Source organism: Salminus brasiliensis, chromosome 25 (genome assembly GCF_030463535.1).
Source record: "Salminus brasiliensis chromosome 25, fSalBra1.hap2, whole genome shotgun sequence".
Classification (NCBI taxonomy): Eukaryota; Metazoa; Chordata; class Actinopteri; order Characiformes; family Bryconidae; genus Salminus; species Salminus brasiliensis.
The window spans coordinates 12,316,626-12,336,557 of NC_132902.1; the positions used below are offsets into that span (position 1 = coordinate 12,316,626).

The following is a 19,932-nucleotide window of genomic DNA, read 5'->3' on the forward strand; positions in this document are numbered from 1 at the left end:
CTCACCTTATTTTCTTTCCTGATCAAAATGGGCCAAATCTAATCTCCACACATTTACTGAATGACTGTGGTCTGAAATTGCACATGGATAATGACATTCCTGGGGTTTATTCTCCAGAAAGTTGTTGGGGGCTGTAGATCAAATTTTGCGTTAATGGATTAGAGTGAATTATGCATTTAGATAGAAAATAAAACAGAATTATAAGGGGGTTGTGGGAAGAGCAGAGAAAAAAAAAGCAGAATAAGGCTTCTTATTGGCTGGCTGCTTTACAGAGTCACATACATGCCTGATGTGTTTTTGACCTGTTGAATAATAATTTGCTGACTAATTAGTATCGCCTTGTTTAAATTCTTTTATAGTAGCAACTGTTTTCATAGTAGAAGTTAGATAAAATTGCATCACATTACACCAGTTAGCCATAACATTATCATCAGTGTCCAGTAAAGTGAAAATCCAAGGGGTGGATATATTAGACAGCAAGCGAACAGTCAGTTCTTGAAGGTAAGGATGGTGTTAAAAGCAGGAAAATGGTCAAACCATAATAATCCGGGCCACTTTGACAAGAGCCGCACTATCCCAGCTGGACGACTGACTGGACCAGGGCACCAGAAACAAAACATCAGGCAGGTCTTGTGGGATTTTTCTAGTATGCAGTGGTCAGTACCTACCAAAAGTGCTCCAAGAAAGGACAACCAATCAACCGGTGACAGCGTCATGGGCACTTAAGGTTCATTGATTTGATCCACGGAGGCCCCACCTCACAACTTACAGGACTTAAATGGTCTGCGGCTAACATCTTAGTGGCAGACACCGCAGGACACCTTCAGAGGTCTTGTGGAGTTCATGCCACTAGTGGAGCCTCTTACCCCAGGCAGGTTCTTTTAAAACTTTAGAACCGCAGACAAATCCATGTGGTTTAGTACGACTGACTAAAACAAACCAAAAAACCTGTCTGCATGTCTGGACAGTTACCAGAACAGAGCAGTTTTGTAGCCATGCCATTGAACTAAATCATTTTAACGTTAAAGTTTTTGAGGCAAATAAATAACAATTTGGATGCGTAGTTGTGGAGATTCAATTGGTGACAATCCAAGTCCAGTGTTAGTTAGCGAGGTTAGCCTAGTGTCCCCCATTTTGAATTATAGAAGCTCACATCAGATGTCAAACATATCCTGAAGGATTGACAGCAAGTTGATTTTTCCTCATTTAATTAAATCAGGTTTATTTTTATCACTCGATTAATCGCAAAATAGTCGATTACTAGATTACAAAGCTAGATTACTAGATTGCAAAACTAGATTACTAGATTGCAAAGATAGATTACTAGATTGCAAACTAGACACAAACACATACGCAGGCCGTTAAAGACATACAGGACAGACAGTTACAGACACGGCCAGACAGGCAGACACAGTCATACATACGCACCACTCCTGTGTACCAACCTGTGTTTCAGAGAGTGGGCTGACCCACTTTGAAGGCTTGTATTCTCCGCTCCATGGCTCTGGAGGCTGAATATAATCTGAATGATTAATTCGTAATGTGCTGACTGGATCCCCGGCAACATGCGTCTTCCACTTCATTACCATAATGTTTGGACTGCCGGAGTCGCAGCTCAGCACACACACATCGCACTTTCCGTTTCTATGGGCTTTAAACCATTAGAGATATGGGTTCCTTGTGCGGTAGTTGGTTTTACGTATTAGTTTATGCAAGCTTAGGGGCAGTACAGTGACCCAGCTGTATTCTCATGTTCTGCCTCTATGCCTTCTCCCCTCTTACTCACTCGCTCAGTCCCTGTTGTTCACTCGGGCCCCTTTGGAGAGTGTTTGAGAAAACTGTGGGTTGACAGAATGGCAGTTTGATCTAGAGTCACTTTCACTAAGGCTAGCTGTGGTATCTTCTGTCTGGCTGTCTGCTGCCCTCTCATGGAAATTTATACAGATACACACAAACACACATTGCTGGATTTATATGAAGCCTAAGCGCTACCTGGTGTTTGGTCATCGGTGACGTAACATTGGCCTTTGCAGAACTGATACTGTGTTGCAGAAGGCCAGAAAATGCAAATGAGACCTTTAGTGATAGCAGTAAGTTCTTAATGCTGTGCTGGGAGCCTCCTGACCAGATCTCACACATCTGCCTTTAATGCATTTAGGTGTATATGTACTGACACACATACTTGTATGCATAAATGTCGGTAAGAATGCATAATTCTATTCTGGATGTCTGTCTTTGTGTGTGCGCAGGGACGCCAGAGGAGAGCGAGGTGGTAATTACAGCTCCGCCGCGAGACTTGACGGTGGTGCTGGGGCAACCAGCAGTGCTGGAGTGTATGGCTCAGGGCCAGCCTAAGCCGTTTGTGTCCTGGAGTAGACAGGGTAAGAACACACAACACACAACTTGTCCTTTTACAGTCAGTCGTCTTAGGAAACGTGACCGATCTACACTTCCAGTATCAAAAACACATGTCATTTGTTGACCAGGGGTGCCTACATTTTTGCATATGGCTGTTTAATGCAAGATACCGCACCACATGTCACCAGTTGTAATTAGAAACTGTGAGCTGGATCAAATTTCCAAGCTTCATAAATTCTGGGACTCCAAGTGTTGAGTTTGGGGTTTTTACAGAGCTATATGTACCATTATATAGTATATATAATTTATATAATTATATAACTATATAATTATATAGTATAATAGTATATTTTTCAAAATATATGCTGGTAAGACAGGTAACTCGAAACTCCTATATGACTGCCAAGAACCTGCATGATAGTTTAGCTGAGTCAAGAGGGTGGTACATCATTCTACTGTGCAGCGTTGCTTGCACAAACATATTCTTCATGGAAGAGTCAAAAGAAGGAAATCTGTGGATAACTGTGCGCTAAATTAGTGGCAAAATTTGCCATAATCAGCAAAGAGAGAAAAGTAGAGAAAAGTTGGCCTTGCCAACTGTGAAGCATGGGGGTGGATCTACCATGCTTTAGGGTTATGTGGTGGCCCCAAGGTTGGAGAGAACTGAATTGCACCATTGCTGACACAGATGAGCAAATCCACACACACCCCGCTTGTCTTGGCCCTGTAGAGAATTATTGCCAACAGAATACGACTCTCTGGAGCAGGTAAACCTATGAACCTATTGGCACCATGCCTAAATCCAGGCTATTGAACCAGCATTGAACTGTGGAGCAGTGGAACAGTGTTCTCTGAAATGATGGTGCTTTATCCAGTACTTTCGGGGTGAGGCTGGTTGGTGGTCATCCAACATCTTGACCTCACTAATGCTATTTTCACTGAATCCTCATAGCGATACTCCTAGTAGAAAGCCTCGTCTGGAGAGCAGAAACAGTTACTCCAACAAAAGGCTAAGCTTCTTTTTATTTAATACCCTTGATTTTGAGAGCAAATGAGCAGGTGTCCCAATGCTTTTGTCCATAAAGTGCACCTCAAAATCCGCTATGGCTTTTGGAATTACCCACATAGTCCTCTAGCCAGAAGAGAGGAGGCCTTCTGCAAAGAAGTGTGGGGGGAAAAAATGAACTGTAGGATTTTCAGCTGCTGCAAAAAGTGTAAGCTGCAAATTCTGACAAAAGGGATGCTACTCAGTATATGCACATTGTGTCTGATTTCGCATTGTATCTGTTAACGCGTCTAATATTCAGAATCGTGATCATCTGCTGTTGGGGAAAGGTGTCACAGTACACTAAACCACTCCCAACATACATATCCATACACTCATATAGACACGTATAAAAACTCAAGGGTGCCTGTAGATCATGTCTATCCATTCAGTGTTGCAGTAATCACCTGGTCTGTGGACAATCAGCTCGGCTTCATCGTGGCTTTGGTTTGCTTCATGAACAGTGAGGAAGTGTGTGTGTGTGGATGAATTTAAGCTTTTTCCTTTGTCTGCTGGCTAACATGGCAGATGCTGCTGGTCTGTCTGTCCCTGTAGAATTCAATACAGCGCCTCACCACCTCCATGTGGGCTCTGCAGTCTACTACTGCCACCTGCTGGTTAATAGCACAGCCTGGTTGGCTTTGCCATCACATGCTTGAGATGCTTCCTCCTTTCTTCTCCTTTTAGAAAAGTCTGGGAGTATGTTTGAATACACTTGGGTTTATTACCGAAGGTCTGTTTTTTTTTTGGTCTGGGTCACCTCTTATAGTGGCTGGTTTTCAGTGCTGTTTAAATATCTGGTGATGTGATGGTGTCCTCCATAACATCACATGATCCTCGCTTCTCAACCTACTCCATCACTTGTTGAGCATCGGCGTATCCTGCGAGTCCTGTGCAAAAATGGGTAATGCCTTTCCACGCTGGCGGACACAAAACAGTGTTTGCACACCAGATATTGCTCTACTTGGCCCTAAGCCAGATATTCTTGGTATGAGAATTTGTTAGCTACGATTAGCAAACATTGGGTTGAGAAGCTTGATTTTTTGCAGATACATGAGACTTTGATGATGTCACTTCCTCAAATTAATGTCAGGAAAACTAAACCATTATTTGTAAGAAATTTTTAATGGTTTTAAAATGGGAAATGAATGTATTATGGGGTTGCATCCGTGACTAGGGGACAACAGAAAGTGCTGCAGTATTTAAAAAAAATCCTAGATTCAAAAAAACATATTTTGTGAAAGACGTTAATGATAATGTGAGTAGACATTCTTTCATTTTTTTTTAGCATTATGTGCTAAAGACATAGTAAAATATCATATCATTTATGAGGATTTTAATAATATTAACCATATGTCTCAGAAACCTACAGCAGTAGAATTGCTATTTCTTGCTCCTGGGCTCCCTCTACAGTCAGGAAGTGTAATTTTTACTTTACACATGCATTTCTGGACAAGCTGAGAGATACAGAACTGTCACTGAAATTAAAGGAAGCATGTGGACTGAGGCGGTAGAGTAATACTTCGGGTTCCCACGAGTATTGCCCTGCCTGCTTCACCAGAGTTATACAGTATACCTGAGTTATACCTGAGTAGCCCTGAGTAGCAAACGATAGAGACATTACTCTCAGTCAGTGGAGCATCACAGTGCTTTTGAAGCTGTTATTTTATGGTAAAATCTTACATAGTGTTGTTGTAAAAGGCACCCAATCCTGAGAATCACTCAGTAGTAAAGAGTAATTGGAAACTGACTGTAAACTTGTGATGTTAATTATCTATTTGCTGAAATCCGAACCACAGTACATGGAGCATTAGTTCCAAGACACAGTACAAATATCATAGATGGCTTATATAAAAAAAAATTATAAAAAGAATACTTCTTAGAAAGTTTACAGAGAATCAGAGAGAGGAGTTGATGTTGAGAAGCTCTGCGTGTTTACTGTCTGCTCTTTAATTTGAACTCTGCTTTTTCTCTTTTTTCTTTACATTTTATATAACCTCCTCTCTGGGGTGCAGACGGGAGGCCCATTGCCACAGATGTGGTTGTCCTAGCAACCAACCTTGTGATCCCAGACACACACTCTCACCATGCTGGAGTGTATGTGTGCCGCGCCAACAAGCCCAAAACCCGCGAGTTCGTCTCTGCCTCTGCTGAGATCCGCGTGCTGGGTGAGATAGGCTGTGCTGGAATTGAGTCTTATATTATTCGGAGTTGTCAGCGTGTGTGTGTGTGTTTACACACTGTTCACACTGAGTCTAATGTAACAACCCTGACTTTCTTCTTCAATTTTCCTCCTATCTATGCATCTCCTATCTTTCATCTATTCATCCATCTTTCCTCCTGTGCTTGTTGTGTCTGTCTTTCTTTCTTTTTCTTTATTTTTTTTATCCATCTGTCCATCCATCCTCCCATCTTTCCTGCTATGTTCGTCTTTCTGTCATTCTTTTTCTTTTTTTTACTTTCTTGACACTCATCCATCCACCCATCCATCCACCCATCCATCCATCCATCCACCCATCCATCCACCCATCCATCCATCCATCCACCTGTCTGTCCTTCTTTACTTTTTTCTTTTTAATGCCACTTGTCAATCCGTCCATCCATCCAATCATCCATCCATCCATGCATTCTTCCATCCATCCATCCATCCATCCATCCATCCATCCATGCATTCTTCCATCCATCCATCCATCCGTCATTTATCTGTCTGTCCTTTTTTACTTTTTGTTTGCTTTTCTCTCCTTTTTAATACCACTTATCAATACATCTATCTGTCATCCACCCATCCATCCATCCATCCATCCATCCATTCGTAAAACATCCATCCATCCGTCATCCATCTGTATAACATCTGTACATCCATCCATCCATTCATCCATCCATCTGTTCATCCATCCATCCATCATCCATCCATCCGTTCATCCATCCATCCATCCGTCTTCCATTTCTCCATCTGTCCTGCTTTACTTTTTGTTTGCTTTTCTTTCTTTCATTTTCTTTCTTCTTATCAATCCATCCATCCATCCATCCATCTGTCATCCATCCAATCATTCATCCATTCATCTATCCAATCATCCATTTATCTATCCATCCAATCATCCATCCATCCATTTGTGTGTGCTTCTTTACTCAAATTTTTCCCCCTCTTTCCTCTCAGCTCCTCCCATCATCCTTGAGCCTCCAGAGTCGAGGGCTCTGTCCCGGGCGAATACGGCTCGTTTTGTGTGTAATAGTTCGGGGGACCCTGCGCCGGTCCTGCACTGGCTGAAGAACGGAGAGCCTGTGCAGTGGTCAGCTCGGGTCAAGACTCAGGGCCCCAGTGTTCTGCTCATTAACCAGCTTGGGCTGGAAGACGCAGGGTATTACCAGTGCATCGCCTCCAACAGCCTGGGCACAGCCTGCGCAACTGCAAAGCTGTTGGTCATCGTGAAACAGGGGTTGCCCAGCCCGCCACGGCGCCTGCAGGCCACCCCCCACTCCAGCACCTCAGCACTGCTCACCTGGGACCCCCCCGAAAGCAACAGTGACCAGGTTATTGGCTTCTCCATCCACTACCAGCGTGCCACAGGTGTGTTCAAAATGCATAAATAAGTAACATTTTTGGGCTGTTTTAGATGTAAACAACAGCTTGACGTTGCTCTACTGCAGAAATTGTGTGTTTTAGTTCCCATTTAGAAATAAATAAATATAAAATGCATACTTTAAATCATGTTGAAATTTAGGATTTGGGAATTTGTGATGTTTTTAATAGTTTTAATTTTAAATCTAATAGAACCGGATTGTAACGACATTGTTATTGGCTGCTTATACCAAAGACTCTTCACTGCAGTATAGGTACAGTAAACAGAGCCTTGTCTGCTTGGGCTCAGTGTGTTACTAACACACTCTCCTTCCCTTTCTCTTTGCAGGCTCTGATAACATGGAGTATCAGTTTGCGGTAAACAACGACACAACAGAGTTCCATGTGAAGGAGCTGCAGCCTCACACTGCCTACACCTTTTACATGGTGGCCTATTCACCCATGGGCGCCAGCCACCCATCACAATCAGTCACCGTGGAGATGCTGGAGGATGGTGAGTGCTGATTTCTGGAGCTGCAAGATGAGTAGATGATTAGATATGACACTCTGCTCATTGCTCCATTAGACTGATTGCCTACTCAAACATACTCCACCAAAGCGAAGAGGAAACTGAGTGTAAAGATTCTTAACATGTTCTTTAGCACAGTAGCCCTCATGGAGCCCTAATATAGTGCTTATCTGGTGGCTTTCTCATAGCTCTACATTGTGATGTGATTTGTCCTACTGTGTGCAGTGCCCAGTGCCCCACCACAGCTGTCCCTGCTCAGCACATCTCCCACAGAGATCAGAGTCATGTGGCTGCCCCTTTCCTTGCAGCTGAGCCGGGGAGCCATCACACGCTATCGCATCGACTACCGCACACTAGAGCAAGGTGAGTTGTGGCCCTGTAAAGTCTAAAGAACTATATATATATGGTCTAAAGCACTGTGTTCTTAATGGGAGCACTGTGGCGTGTGGGAGGAGTTTATTTGGATATGGATGCCCATCAATCTTACTATACTTTTCTCATTGGAATTTGCTATAATGGGAACAAATGGAAATTGGATATCGCTTGATTAGCCTGTTGTCAAGCAGCTCTTGGACCGAGAGCTGCTGTACATTCTGATCACCTAGCCTTACTTCTGTACCCACAGTTCACTGTAATATGGCCTTCAAGTTGGAGGAGGCTGTATGAAGCATACAGTCATGGATGAGGTTATTATGCCCTTGATGACTGATCTGAGACTGGACCGTTTACAGAAAGAACAAATGTAGATTTCTTTTCTTCTTTTTTTTATGAGGCTTGTTGTTTGTCTAGGAAACAAGGTCTTTGGAGATGGTGGGCCGTACTGTTGTGGATTTCCAGAGGGGTTACGAACCTTGCAGAAATCCATCTACATCTTTACTGTTTTTTGAGCGTTGAGCTTTAGGTTGTTTTTACTACACCACTTGGTGTGGTGGGCTTTTTCACCTTTTTCCTTGTAGGCAGACTCATAACCATTAGCAAATGTATCGAACCCTAAGGAAGACCTACCAAACCATGAGGAAGTCCTACCAAACCCTAAGGAAGACCTACCAAACCCTAAGGAAGACCTACCAAACCATTAGCAAATGTATCAAACCCTAAGGAAGACCTACCAAACCCTAAGGAAGACCTACCAAACCATAAGGAAGACCTACCAAACCATTAGCAAATGTATCAAACAGTAAGGAAGACCTACCAAACCCTAAGGGAGACCTACCAAACCCTAAGGAAGACCTACCAAACCAGTAGGAAGACCTACCAAACCATTAGCAAATGTATCAAACACTAAGGAAGACCTACCAAACCCTAAGGGAGACCTACCAAACCCTAAGGAAGACATACCAAACCCTAAGGGAGACCTACAAAACCATTAGCAAATGTATCAAACCCTAAGGAAGACCTACCAAATCCTAAGGAAGACCTACCAAAACCTAAGGGAGACCTACCAAACCCTAAGGAAGACATACCAAACCCTAAGGGAGACCTACAAAACCATTAGCAAATGTATCAAACCCTAAGGAAGACCTACCAAAACCTAAGGAAGACCTACCAAACCCTAAGGAAGACCTACCACAAAATAAGCAAAGACCTACCAAACCATAGGCAAATTGACCAAACACTAAGCCAGACCTACCAAACTCTAAAGAAGACTTATCAAAGCAAACCCCACAAACCCTAAGACAAAATGTCTCTTACAGCATTCTCAGCAGAAACATTTTTGTTTTCTCTGAGTTACCACGTTACCTGCTGTGATTAAATGAGCTACTGGAGAAAGGCGCCACAAATAAGAGGTTCTTTCACTACTATCAGCTCTTTCTTTCTAAAAGCACGCTCATGCAGTGTGCTGGTGGGAAATCAGTGCGGCAAAGTGCTGCGATCAGACAATAGTAAATTGCTTATGATCTCAAATGCCTGGAGTGGAGTGTAGGTGGTCAGTCCCGGTCTTAGGTTCCCCTTGCAGCGCATAATGATAACATGCTCTTAGAACAGGGAAAACAAAGGCGTACTGGATGGAGGGCCCGAGACTTGCTGCACACAAGCAGTGGAACGGGACTTTTGCTTGAGTGACATTCATACTGTGCGTTAGTGAGCATTAGTGAGAGCTTGTGTCTTTGAATGGGGTCTGTTCCCAAGTGTCTCTATCAGCTTGGAGCAGCACAGAGACAGGCAGATGTTAGGGTGTGTTTCATGTCATGGCTGGTTGCTTCTGCCTCTACTAGAACTCCTGCATGCCTGATGAACAGGAAAGACTCACTTTGGTGGGTTTTGGCAGTCAGGATAAGTCTATGCGAGCAGTAGGGGAAGCGAAGACTCCTGTTTCATTGTGGTTGTGCTTGGATCAGCGAGCTGCACACATTTGCATTTGCGTGTGCCTGCCCGCTTTCTGAGGTGTGCATCCGTGTGTGTTTCAGCAGAGGACGTGTTCTCAGTTGAGGTGGGAGGGAATGAGACGCAGGCCACCCTGAAAGATCTGAAGCCCAACCACACCTACCAGCTACGGATGGCCGCGGGAACGCGAGCGGGATTTAGCCAGCCTTCAGAGTGGGCCATTCACCACACACCCAAGCTCACTCAGGGTGAGTAACACGCATACAGCACATATACTCCCTAGGGATAAGAAGCTGTGTCTGGAATACAGTGACGAGCAAGATTTTGAGCACCCCTGGTCAAAATGCACTACGTGTCCAAATGTTTGTGGACACCTTCTAATGAATGCATTCAGCTACTTTAAGTTTAAGCACTCTTTGCTGACACAGATATGCAAATCGCACACATACACAGACTGTAGACAAGGAACCCCACTTCGCACATAAACATGGTCCCTGGGGGGGGGGCGGCACTGGCGAGTAGAATGGGACTCTGGAGCAGATATACATGAACCTGTTGGCACCATGTTGAATGCTAGGTGTGGGCTAGAGGGGTAAAAAACACCCCCAGCATTGAGCTGTGGAGCAGTGGAACTGAGCTAGGGAGTTGGGGGGTGAGGTGGGGTGGTGATCAACCAAAAACCAGACTTCACTATTGTTCTTGTCACTGAATGCAATTACATTTTCACAGCAATGATCCAAGATCTAGTAAAAAGCCTTGTTTGGGGGATTTTCACCCATTACTAAATGCTTTTTTTTTTTTTAGGTTTATCCACAATTTTTTTTTGGTGATGTTTAGGTTGGGGAGCTGTGAGGGTCAGGGCAAAACCTCCAGCTTGCACCTCGTTGTGGATTTTGAGGTGTGTTTAGGATCATTACGTTGCTATAAAAGCCATCCTCAGCTTTTAAATAGACGGTGTGATGTTTTCTTCCAGAATTGCTGGAACCTGAATCTAATCTTCTTTCTTCCAGTGAAATATTTCCTGTTTTCCTGATCCGTTTTCACCAGGGGTGCCCAAATCTTTAGCATGCCACTGTATATACAGTTTCAATAACAGATTGACAATCTGGCATTAAGAATATGTGGAACAGTCACTTGTTTGTAGACGACAGCAGCTGCAGCACAAAAAAGAAAGGCACACTGGAGTCTGTGAGATCGGTTTTCAGCTAGAAAGGCGGCTCTGGAAGATGCAGTCTTTCCAGTGAAACCTTATTGTGAAGCAGGTAAACGTCACAGTGTGTAGAGCTTGGAGGCGGAGGCGGATGTAAACGCAAGCTTTTATTATAAATAAAACTAAACCAACACTGAGAACTTACATGAACACAAACTGACACAATCACATACAAGACCAGACAATGTAGGCTTGAGGAACACCTGACAGAGGAACACCTGGGACTTATGAGAGGGCGTGGCTAGGGAGGAGGCACAGGTGGGACAAGAAACAAACAGAGCCATGTGCTTGAGAGCAGGGCAGGCATGACAACAGACACTGAAAGAAATTCATCAGGAGAGGTTTGTAAGGATTCTCTCATGACATTAAAAGCAGAGTTTCCATGTGTTCTTGACAATCTGGAAAAATTAAAGACTGGTTTTCCAACAATTATTCAAATGTCCTGACATTTGAGCCACTGATGTCCTGTTTGTTGAGGTTTGTAATGCTGCACTGTCATGCGGAGTGTTTAAGGTTATGAATGGATATGTATGTCACTACTAATTAGCAAGTGTGTCTGCTGGCCAGCGATGCTGCATTGGCGGCAGTTCAAAAAGAGGTGATGGCTGGCATCGCATGTATAGGAGGAGACATGTGTTGGGTCCTTACCCTCCTAGAGGCAAAAGCATTGAGTTAATTGGCTAGTACCAAAAGTACACAGAAATCTTTACTAATTATTTAGAGCTTTTAGTGATATTGTTATTGGCCAATATTTCCTTTACAGACAAGATTTTGTGCAACCCTAATATCCAGTCAGATGCAAAAGCTAATTTGCTAATTTTCATGGTCCATCTTATCTAATCAGTCCTGATTAGTCCTGTCTGCCTCTGACTTTCAAAATAAGGACACTTTGCAAATAAGTACATTTAAAGAACTGTCTGGCCTTTTGTCTTAACAAGACTTTGTCCCAGCAGAAGGTTACAGATATAGCTGGGTGATGATTAATACACCTTTATGTTCCAGCTCCAGAAAGCCTTGTTTATTATTGTGAAAATCTCTGGCAGCTGGAAAGAAAAAAAAAACAAAAAAACAGTGACTGACGTTCGCTTTTCCCCTGAATGAAAAACGTGCAACAGTGCACAGGGCAGCTAATAGTGAAATGCACAATTCCTGTCCAACACAGTTCCACTGCTCCTCAGTTTAACGCTGGGGGGCTTTATACCCCTCTAGAACCTGCCAACAGGTTCATGTTTATCTGCTCCATAGAGTCCTGTTCTATTGGCAGTGGAATAGACAAGCTGTTTGCACATCAGTGACATCAATGGATGCAGCTTAAAATAACTGAATGCATTCATTAGAAGTGTTGTCCACAAACATTTGGACGTATAGTGTATGCGTTTGTGTAAGTAGAATGAGTTCTTGTCCTTAATATATTTAATGCTCTCTCTCTCTCTCTCTCTCTCTCTCTCTCTCTCTATCTATCTTCTAGTGCTCTTTGCTCCCACCGAGCTTAAAGTGAGAGCAAAGATGCGCTCCCTCCACGTCACATGGCAGCCGCCACCCAATCCCACGCAGATCACCGGCTACAAACTGGCCTATCGGGAGGTGGACGTAGAGGAGCCGGCCAATGAGGAGACTCCTGTGGCTGATGCTCATCAAATCAGGCTCCGCAAACGAGTGAAGCATTATGAAATCACGGGCCTAGGTGAGACGAGCACCAACCCCTTGAAAACCACACCAAGCATTGATTTATTTTGGTGTGTGGTTTCATGTGTGTATGCGTGTGTGTGTGTATTTCAGCTCCGGATCGTCTGTATGAAGTGAAGGTGTGGGCGTGTAATAAACAGACTGAAGGCTATCCTGCTGTATGGAAGGGCCGTACTGAGAAATTTACTGACCGAGGTGTGTATACGCGAGGGAATCGATGAGTGACAAGGGCGAGGCAAAGAGGAATAAAGGCTGGAACCTCTGGAACCTCTGCAAGCACAGTCACATGCAAAAGTTTGGGCACCCCTGGTCAAATGACATGTTTTGTTTATATTCTGAGCGAAAATAGGTCCCCTGTTTGGTGACATGTTTGGTGTTTGTGTGCTTCTTTCGTTTACAATGGGAGATGCTAGGCCAAAGTTGCTAAACACTGGACCTTAACTGTCACCAATTTCTACCAATTTCATCTTTCATTCCCAATACATGCCCAAAATCATCTCTCAACACACTCAAAACAAAGTACAGACACAAAGAAGTAGTTTAGAACAGTAGTTTTGATTTATGACTTATTGAAGTCTATAAAAACAACATCTCTACATACACTAATTGGACAAAAGTATTGGGACATCTGATCATTCATTGCTTCTTTGAAAATTAATGGTATAAAAAAAGAGTTGTTGGAGTAACTGTCTCTACTGTCTATGGAAAGCTTTGCACTAGATTTTGGAAAATTGCTGTGAGGATTTGATTGCATTTAGCAACAAGAGCATTAGTGAGGTCAGTATTGAATTATCACCAGCCCACCTCATCCCCACCTCCCCAACCCAGCTCAAAAGTGTCAGATAGAGCACCATCATGCCAGAGAACACTTGTGCAACTTAAAGTAGCTGAATGCTTCATTAGAAGGGGTGTCCACAAACATAGCTAAGCTATAGGTAAAACATTATGTATATCATTGAGGTCCACCTTTGAAGTGGAATGGTATTATTCATAGTATTATACATTATCAGGTGACAATGCAGCTTTGCAGATTTGCAGATTTATCTTAGATGCCTTACAGAGATGAGATTGGTGACTGTCCAGTTACAGCATTGAGTTGGGCAGCAGTGGAACTGTGTTCTCTGGAATGATGGTTGGTGCTCCATCCAATATTTTTGGGATGACCTGGGGAGTTGGGTATCAGGTGGGATGGTGATCATCCAACATCCCGACCTCACTAACGCTCTGAATGCAATCAAATCCTCACAGCAGTGCTCCACAATTTAGTAGAAATCCTTCCTTGGAATTCCTTTTGAATTATTACAAGTGTGTGTGTGTGTGTGTGTGTGTGTGTGTGTGTGTGAATGTGTTGCAGTGCGACCACCAGACTACCTCCCTCCACTGCCCCCAAGCAGTGTGAAAGCACACGCCAACAGCTCCACCTCCATCTGGCTGCGGTGGGAGAAACCACCGTTCAGTAACGTACGCATCATCACCTACACCATCCGCTGCAGCCCTGCTGGCACCCGCAATGCCTCACTCGTCTCTTACTATACCAGGTGACACACACACACTCATACGCTCATATGTCTAAACCAACACTTGTTTGAAAACAAATGTACAAATACGTTGGACCAGCTGGACCAACCAAATTTCTCCAGATATCCAAATCCAAGCAGATCCCAGTTGGTTTTACATTGTGTAGGTCGCTACGCTCACATTTCTACATGTTGTGTTTGTAGCACTTCTCAGGAGATCCTGTTGGGGGCACTAAAGCCCTTCACCCGCTATGAGCTGGCTGTGCAGTCCAATGGCATCAGCATGGGCGGCCCCTTCAGCGGCACAGTGGAAGAGTCCACACTAGCTGACCGTGAGTACCCACCCCACACAAAGGCCCTTTTACTCTCTGCTAAAAGGTGCAAAAACTGGAGACTGGAGACTACACATGTCACCTAAATGTACTAATGTTTAAAGAGAAGTTTTATTTTTTATATAATATAACATTTAGTGAAAGGTTTTGTGCGTCTGAATGTGTGTGTGTGTGTGTGTGTGTGTGTGTAAATGAGTTTCTATTGTATATGTATTGTGAGAGTAAGTGCATCAGGTTAACAGTAAGGGGATTAGCGGAGTGGGTCGTGGGGAGATAATTGGCTTTAATTAAAAGTCCAGATGGATCGGGCCCACTCATTGGCCAAGAGAGTCTCAGCCTGTCAATCACAGCAGCCAAGTAGAGGGGGGCCTCACCAGTGCTATTTATCGTCAAGGCAACAGGGAAGGCCAACCAAAGGGAGTGAGCTGGGGGTTGGTGAAGGGTGACTTCTGTTCTTATTGTTGCCTAATGTCATGCTTGTGTGTGTGTGTGTGTGTGTGTGTGTGTGTGCACAAAATATATATGTGTGTTGCAGGACCCTCATCTCCTCCCACAGACCTGCAGCTGAGTGCTATAGACCCATTCTCCGTATTGGTGAGCTGGCGCCCCCCCTTGGAGCCCAACGGTATCATTGTGAGCTACAGAATGCTCTACAGTGGCAACCTCAGTCAGCCTGAATACTTGTGGACCAACCTTAGCCACGATGGTGAGTGGCGTCCCTACTTTTGAATCTTGTGCCTTTTCTGATTTGTATCAGCTAAAGCCATGGTGAAGATAATTTACTCTGGACAGCTCTTAGCTGTACCCTGCATTGCAGTGGTGCCCTGTCCAAGGGGCATTTATTGTGTACCCCTGACCTGGAAGAAGCAGGTAAGAAGATGAAAGAAGCAATGGACTCTTAGCTGTTCATTATTAGAGAGGGACCTACATTGAAGTAGGATAATGCTTCAGTATGACTATTCATCTTAAGATGCTGCATATCCAGGAATGTGATATTTATTTGATATGAGACCACACTCAGATCAGATCGGATTTGAGAAAGATCAGATGTTTACAATGCGAGTCTGCGCAAAGTCTAGTGCAAGTCCAGTCTTGAGTCTAAATCTCTGGGTGAGAGTTTGAATTGAGATCTCTTAAAATAGCCAGTGCCCGATCCAGCTCCGATCCTTTGTTTATAAAGATCTAGCAGGTCACTCCCTTGCATCGTCTAGGTGCCAGTGATGGGCATTATTCACATCCTGCAGCAGTGAGGAGCGTTCCCAAAAGCTAACAGAACAGTCTGCAGTGGGAACTTTTTTATAGTGGAACATAAATATGGCGTAACATCTGCGGTTCTAGTGCTGTGTTTAAGCTGCTTGTCCTGGGAGCAGGGAGCTGAGCAGGAGAATAACGAGGGGGATAAACAAAAGAGGGGACTAAACAGAAAGCCGCAAGCCTCGCTTGGGCAACGGGGGCAATACTGAACTGAGGACAGAGCCGTGCTCTGTATATAAACGGGGGTAGGTGGGGAACCAGCTGGTAGACTAGAAAACAAGGCCAACCTAATCTGAGTGCGCAGTGAACTGCCTCGAACTGGGTCGCCTTGGAACCTGAGCAGGAACCTGAGTCTTTCAGACCATGAACAGAACTATCGCCGACCAGAACATGGCAATATCACGTGAGGAATCCCGGAGCGTCAAGGACATTCCTGGAGATTTCACGGCAATGTGTTGCCGTCTTGGAGCTCCTGAAATGCTCCCAGTCCCAGGTGCAATACATTAGCAATGAGTGAATACAGATCAACCGACCACAAACAACCAGGAAGTTGTAACGAGGGCTTGACACCTACATCATAATTGTTGGAAAACTGCTATTATTATGACATATTAAGTCAGAATTTAGAAACCTTTTTGTCATTTTTTTCTCAAGCAAATATTTAAGAGTAGTAATATTTCATACTTCCATTTTTCTCCCTGTCTCCAGGGTCTGTCACAAGCACTGAGGTCCTGGGTTTGATGAGTGGAACGCGGTACTATTTTAAGATGGGGGCATGCACCGAGGTGGGCGTGGGGCCGTTCTCCTCCATAAAGGACGTCCACACACCCTCAAAGACGTACGGTGAGTGCGCCTCTCAAAGCAGTGGGAATTGGTCCAGGGATTCAAGATAATCTGACTGGTTCAGCTACTTTAATTACTCACTTACGTTTTAGTTAAAGCACAACACACACGTACAAACAAACACACACACGGGCACACATGACTTACATGACTCACACATGACTCAGGCTCAGACGCCGGGGTCTTCGAGTGGCTGTTAGGCTGGTTTGTTGGGGCTGCCGGCACTGTTCCTACGGGGCTAATAAGCAAAGCGGTAAACTCTGTTCAGCTCCAGCAGCTTGGCAAATTGCAGCCTTCTCTACTTTTCCCACCGCTGCTGAAAGCCACTATTGCAGTGCACTAACAGCCAGGCCTCTTACTTCAGAGTGGTGAGGCACAGCTGAGCATGTGTTGATTAAGTTGCAGGCTGTGAGATTGAGCTAGAGAGAGAGAGAGAGAGAGAGAGAGAGCGAGTATATATATTTGAGAGTAGACAGTATGTAAGTGAAGCTGTGTGGCTAGGTTTGAGTGCTTATGTGCCTCTTTCTTCCTCTGCTCTCACAACATAGACACTTGTTACTAATGCTCGACACCTATGATGCACTTGGCTGTTGGAAGTGCTGCAACACACATACACACACACACACACACACACACAAAATAACATAAACCGGGTCCTGTAATCAGACCGACATTTACTTCGGTATCAGAGACGACGCTATTCAGACTGTAAGTACTGAGTGGGCTGCCGATTATACAATCAGCCCACTCCTTCATTGAAAGTGACCCGTTGTGAATTTTTTTTTTATAAAAAATAACATACAGCAAAAAAAGGCTGTGAGGGGTTTAAACATGCTGTTTCTGTATATTTATTTATTCATGTATATTTATTCCATAATAATGACTCTATTTTAGGGGAAATTGGCATTTATACTAGAAGTAGAACGCATATATGAACTCAAGAAGGTAAACGTAAAGAAATTTAGGGTTAGGGTCATCAGTCAAGAGCTCATTTAAGTAACAGTCAAAAATGAGAAACATTAGTGGCCCATGAATACAACCTTGAGGTACACCATGAGAAAAACTGTTCTTTCTTGAATAAATAATTCCATAGATAACATCATTTAAAAACAGTACTACTGTTTATCAAGTGATGTACTGTGGCTTGTAGTATCAGATTGTACACAGATCAGATTGTGGCTGGAGTCAAAGAGAAAAAGCACAGTCTGTTTAGGAAATCTGGGATCTACAAACGTAGAGACAAATCCGAAACCCAAAAGTTTAAGGCCTTTCTGACCTTAAACAGCCTATCATGTGTCTTGAGGGGGGTTACATTAAACGTAGGACATAGGCAGGATCAAGGAACAGGTGTGACAAATCAGCCTATCACCCGGCCACTCCTCCTGACCTCCCCTTCCCAGTTCTATACCACGCTAGACCACGCTGCCATCTGCTTACACAGATAGATAGGTAGATTGAAAAGACCTTTAATATTCTATGGGCACCTTTAATATTTATATATTAATATTAATGCTGTTTGAGTATGATCTTTGTAGAGAAATGCCATCTGTACAGTGGCTCATACACACAGATTTAATTCTATTGTATTATTTATTTAGAAAACTAAAGACAGAAATTAAAAATAGTGCTATTCACTCACTATTGACAGAACTACTAGCTTGCCATACTCCAGCTGTGCAACATTACCTTTGCTCTGAGGAAGTCTTCTTGCTCAAGTGATGCAAGTTCCTTTTCTTGCTATTGTCTAAAGTATTTCTGCACTACTCTGCAATATTGGGTTTCTGTTCGGTTCATTCACACACACCTTCTTTATCTTATCTTTGCAAAATCAGACAACATGGACTCAAACTCATGAAAGCAGAGCTGCCCAAAGTTGGCTCGCGTTTAATTGGCCTGCCAATAAAATACTGTAATCCCACTGTAATCTCACCCCTCATATTTTATACTATAAAGAACGTATGTATTTCTTATTTTCCTTTCAAATTGCATTGGTAAGTTTTCTTGTCCTATAAAGTATTTGTACACATTGTTTTTGGCAAGATATGGAGTATGTGTACAGTGTTTTATAGTTTCAAGGTTGATGTTTAAAGGTTTTTTCTCTCTTTCCTGCAGAGTTGGACATTAACGCAGTCACTGGGATCATCGTTGGAGTGTGTCTTGGGCTTCTCTGCATCCTACTCTGCATGTGTGTCAGTTTCCGCAACGGAAAAAGCCGGTAAACAGTGACTCAGTGCTCACCTATTTACATAACTCTAACAGATTAGGGTAGTAGTGGTGTCTGAAAACGTAGTGCTGAATCTTCCGTGCACTGTAACAATCCCACAATGCACTATAATATATCGTGCACAATCGGTGTACACTAAATGGTCGTGAAATAGATGGTCAGGTTGTTTAGCTGCTCTCGCACAGCAATGAGCTCACTCGCATGACAACGTTTCCAAAGTCGTTCACCGCCAGTTTACTACCCTTTCTGAAGCTCACTCTGTTCAAGGTGAGCTAAAGTTAGGTAAGGTAACAGAACTTGAGCATGAACCTGTTGAAATCTCTGTGCAAATTTTAAACCACATGTCATCTACAACAGCTTTCTTTGGTCTCAACATGACTAATTTACCGTAGTAATGGCCGAATGCGGACTGGAGCACTGTGATTCGCTAAGAAACTGAGCGCTGATCGGAGCTGTGCTGGAACGCGCCCAGGATCTAATTGTTCCTTGTCATGATGGCTCAACTGGACAACGGTTGTAACGGTTGTGACACAAACCAGATGCTCAAGGATGTCAAAAGATGGGTTGGGTTTATCACAAAAGAGGAGAGGCAAGAAAGTCAAGTAACAAGATAGCAAGTGTCCTAGAGATGAGCGAAAACAGCGAAACCGTAAACCAGGCAAGAGTCGAGAACCAGGCTAACAGAAGAAAAGGGAGATCCGAAAGAGCAAAACAAGGGTCAACAGTGGCTCAGCAAAAACAGAGATCTGCTCAGTAAGCAACAGATAGGTTTACATAGTCCAGATTAGACTAGATTACACTAGATTAGACAGGTGTGTATGTAGTTAGTAATCCAGTGATGAAGATATGGAAAGCTGTCTCTGACTGGTGGGCGGCAGTCCTGTGATCACAGTGTCAGAGAGCGGAGGATTCTGGCAGTGATGACTGTAGTGACTGTAGTGACCGACTCGACGAAGACAGAAGGAGGACACAGTAATTAAAGCGTGACGGTAATAACAATAGATGGATTGTTGGTTTATATTCAGTGGGCTTTATGTGGTGACTTCATCA

At 43.6% G+C, this 19,932-nt stretch overlaps 1 protein-coding gene across 1 annotated transcript in view; it reads left to right on the forward strand.

The window, feature by feature from the left end:
- The window catches only part of igdcc4 (immunoglobulin superfamily, DCC subclass, member 4), a 68,875-nt gene that overhangs the window by 37,594 nt on the left and 11,349 nt on the right, over window positions 1–19,932 (forward strand). The window contains exons 5-17 of the mRNA XM_072671669.1: window positions 2,250–2,381; window positions 5,419–5,571; window positions 6,561–6,971; window positions 7,312–7,476; window positions 7,717–7,854; window positions 9,900–10,064; window positions 12,495–12,710; window positions 12,806–12,907; window positions 14,067–14,250; window positions 14,434–14,561; window positions 15,097–15,267; window positions 16,524–16,658; window positions 18,771–18,873. Coding sequence (XP_072527770.1) covers window positions 2,250–2,381; window positions 5,419–5,571; window positions 6,561–6,971; window positions 7,312–7,476; window positions 7,717–7,854; window positions 9,900–10,064; window positions 12,495–12,710; window positions 12,806–12,907; window positions 14,067–14,250; window positions 14,434–14,561; window positions 15,097–15,267; window positions 16,524–16,658; window positions 18,771–18,873 — 2,203 coding nt within the window. The remainder of the gene's footprint in view (window positions 1–2,249; window positions 2,382–5,418; window positions 5,572–6,560; window positions 6,972–7,311; window positions 7,477–7,716; window positions 7,855–9,899; window positions 10,065–12,494; window positions 12,711–12,805; window positions 12,908–14,066; window positions 14,251–14,433; window positions 14,562–15,096; window positions 15,268–16,523; window positions 16,659–18,770; window positions 18,874–19,932) is intronic.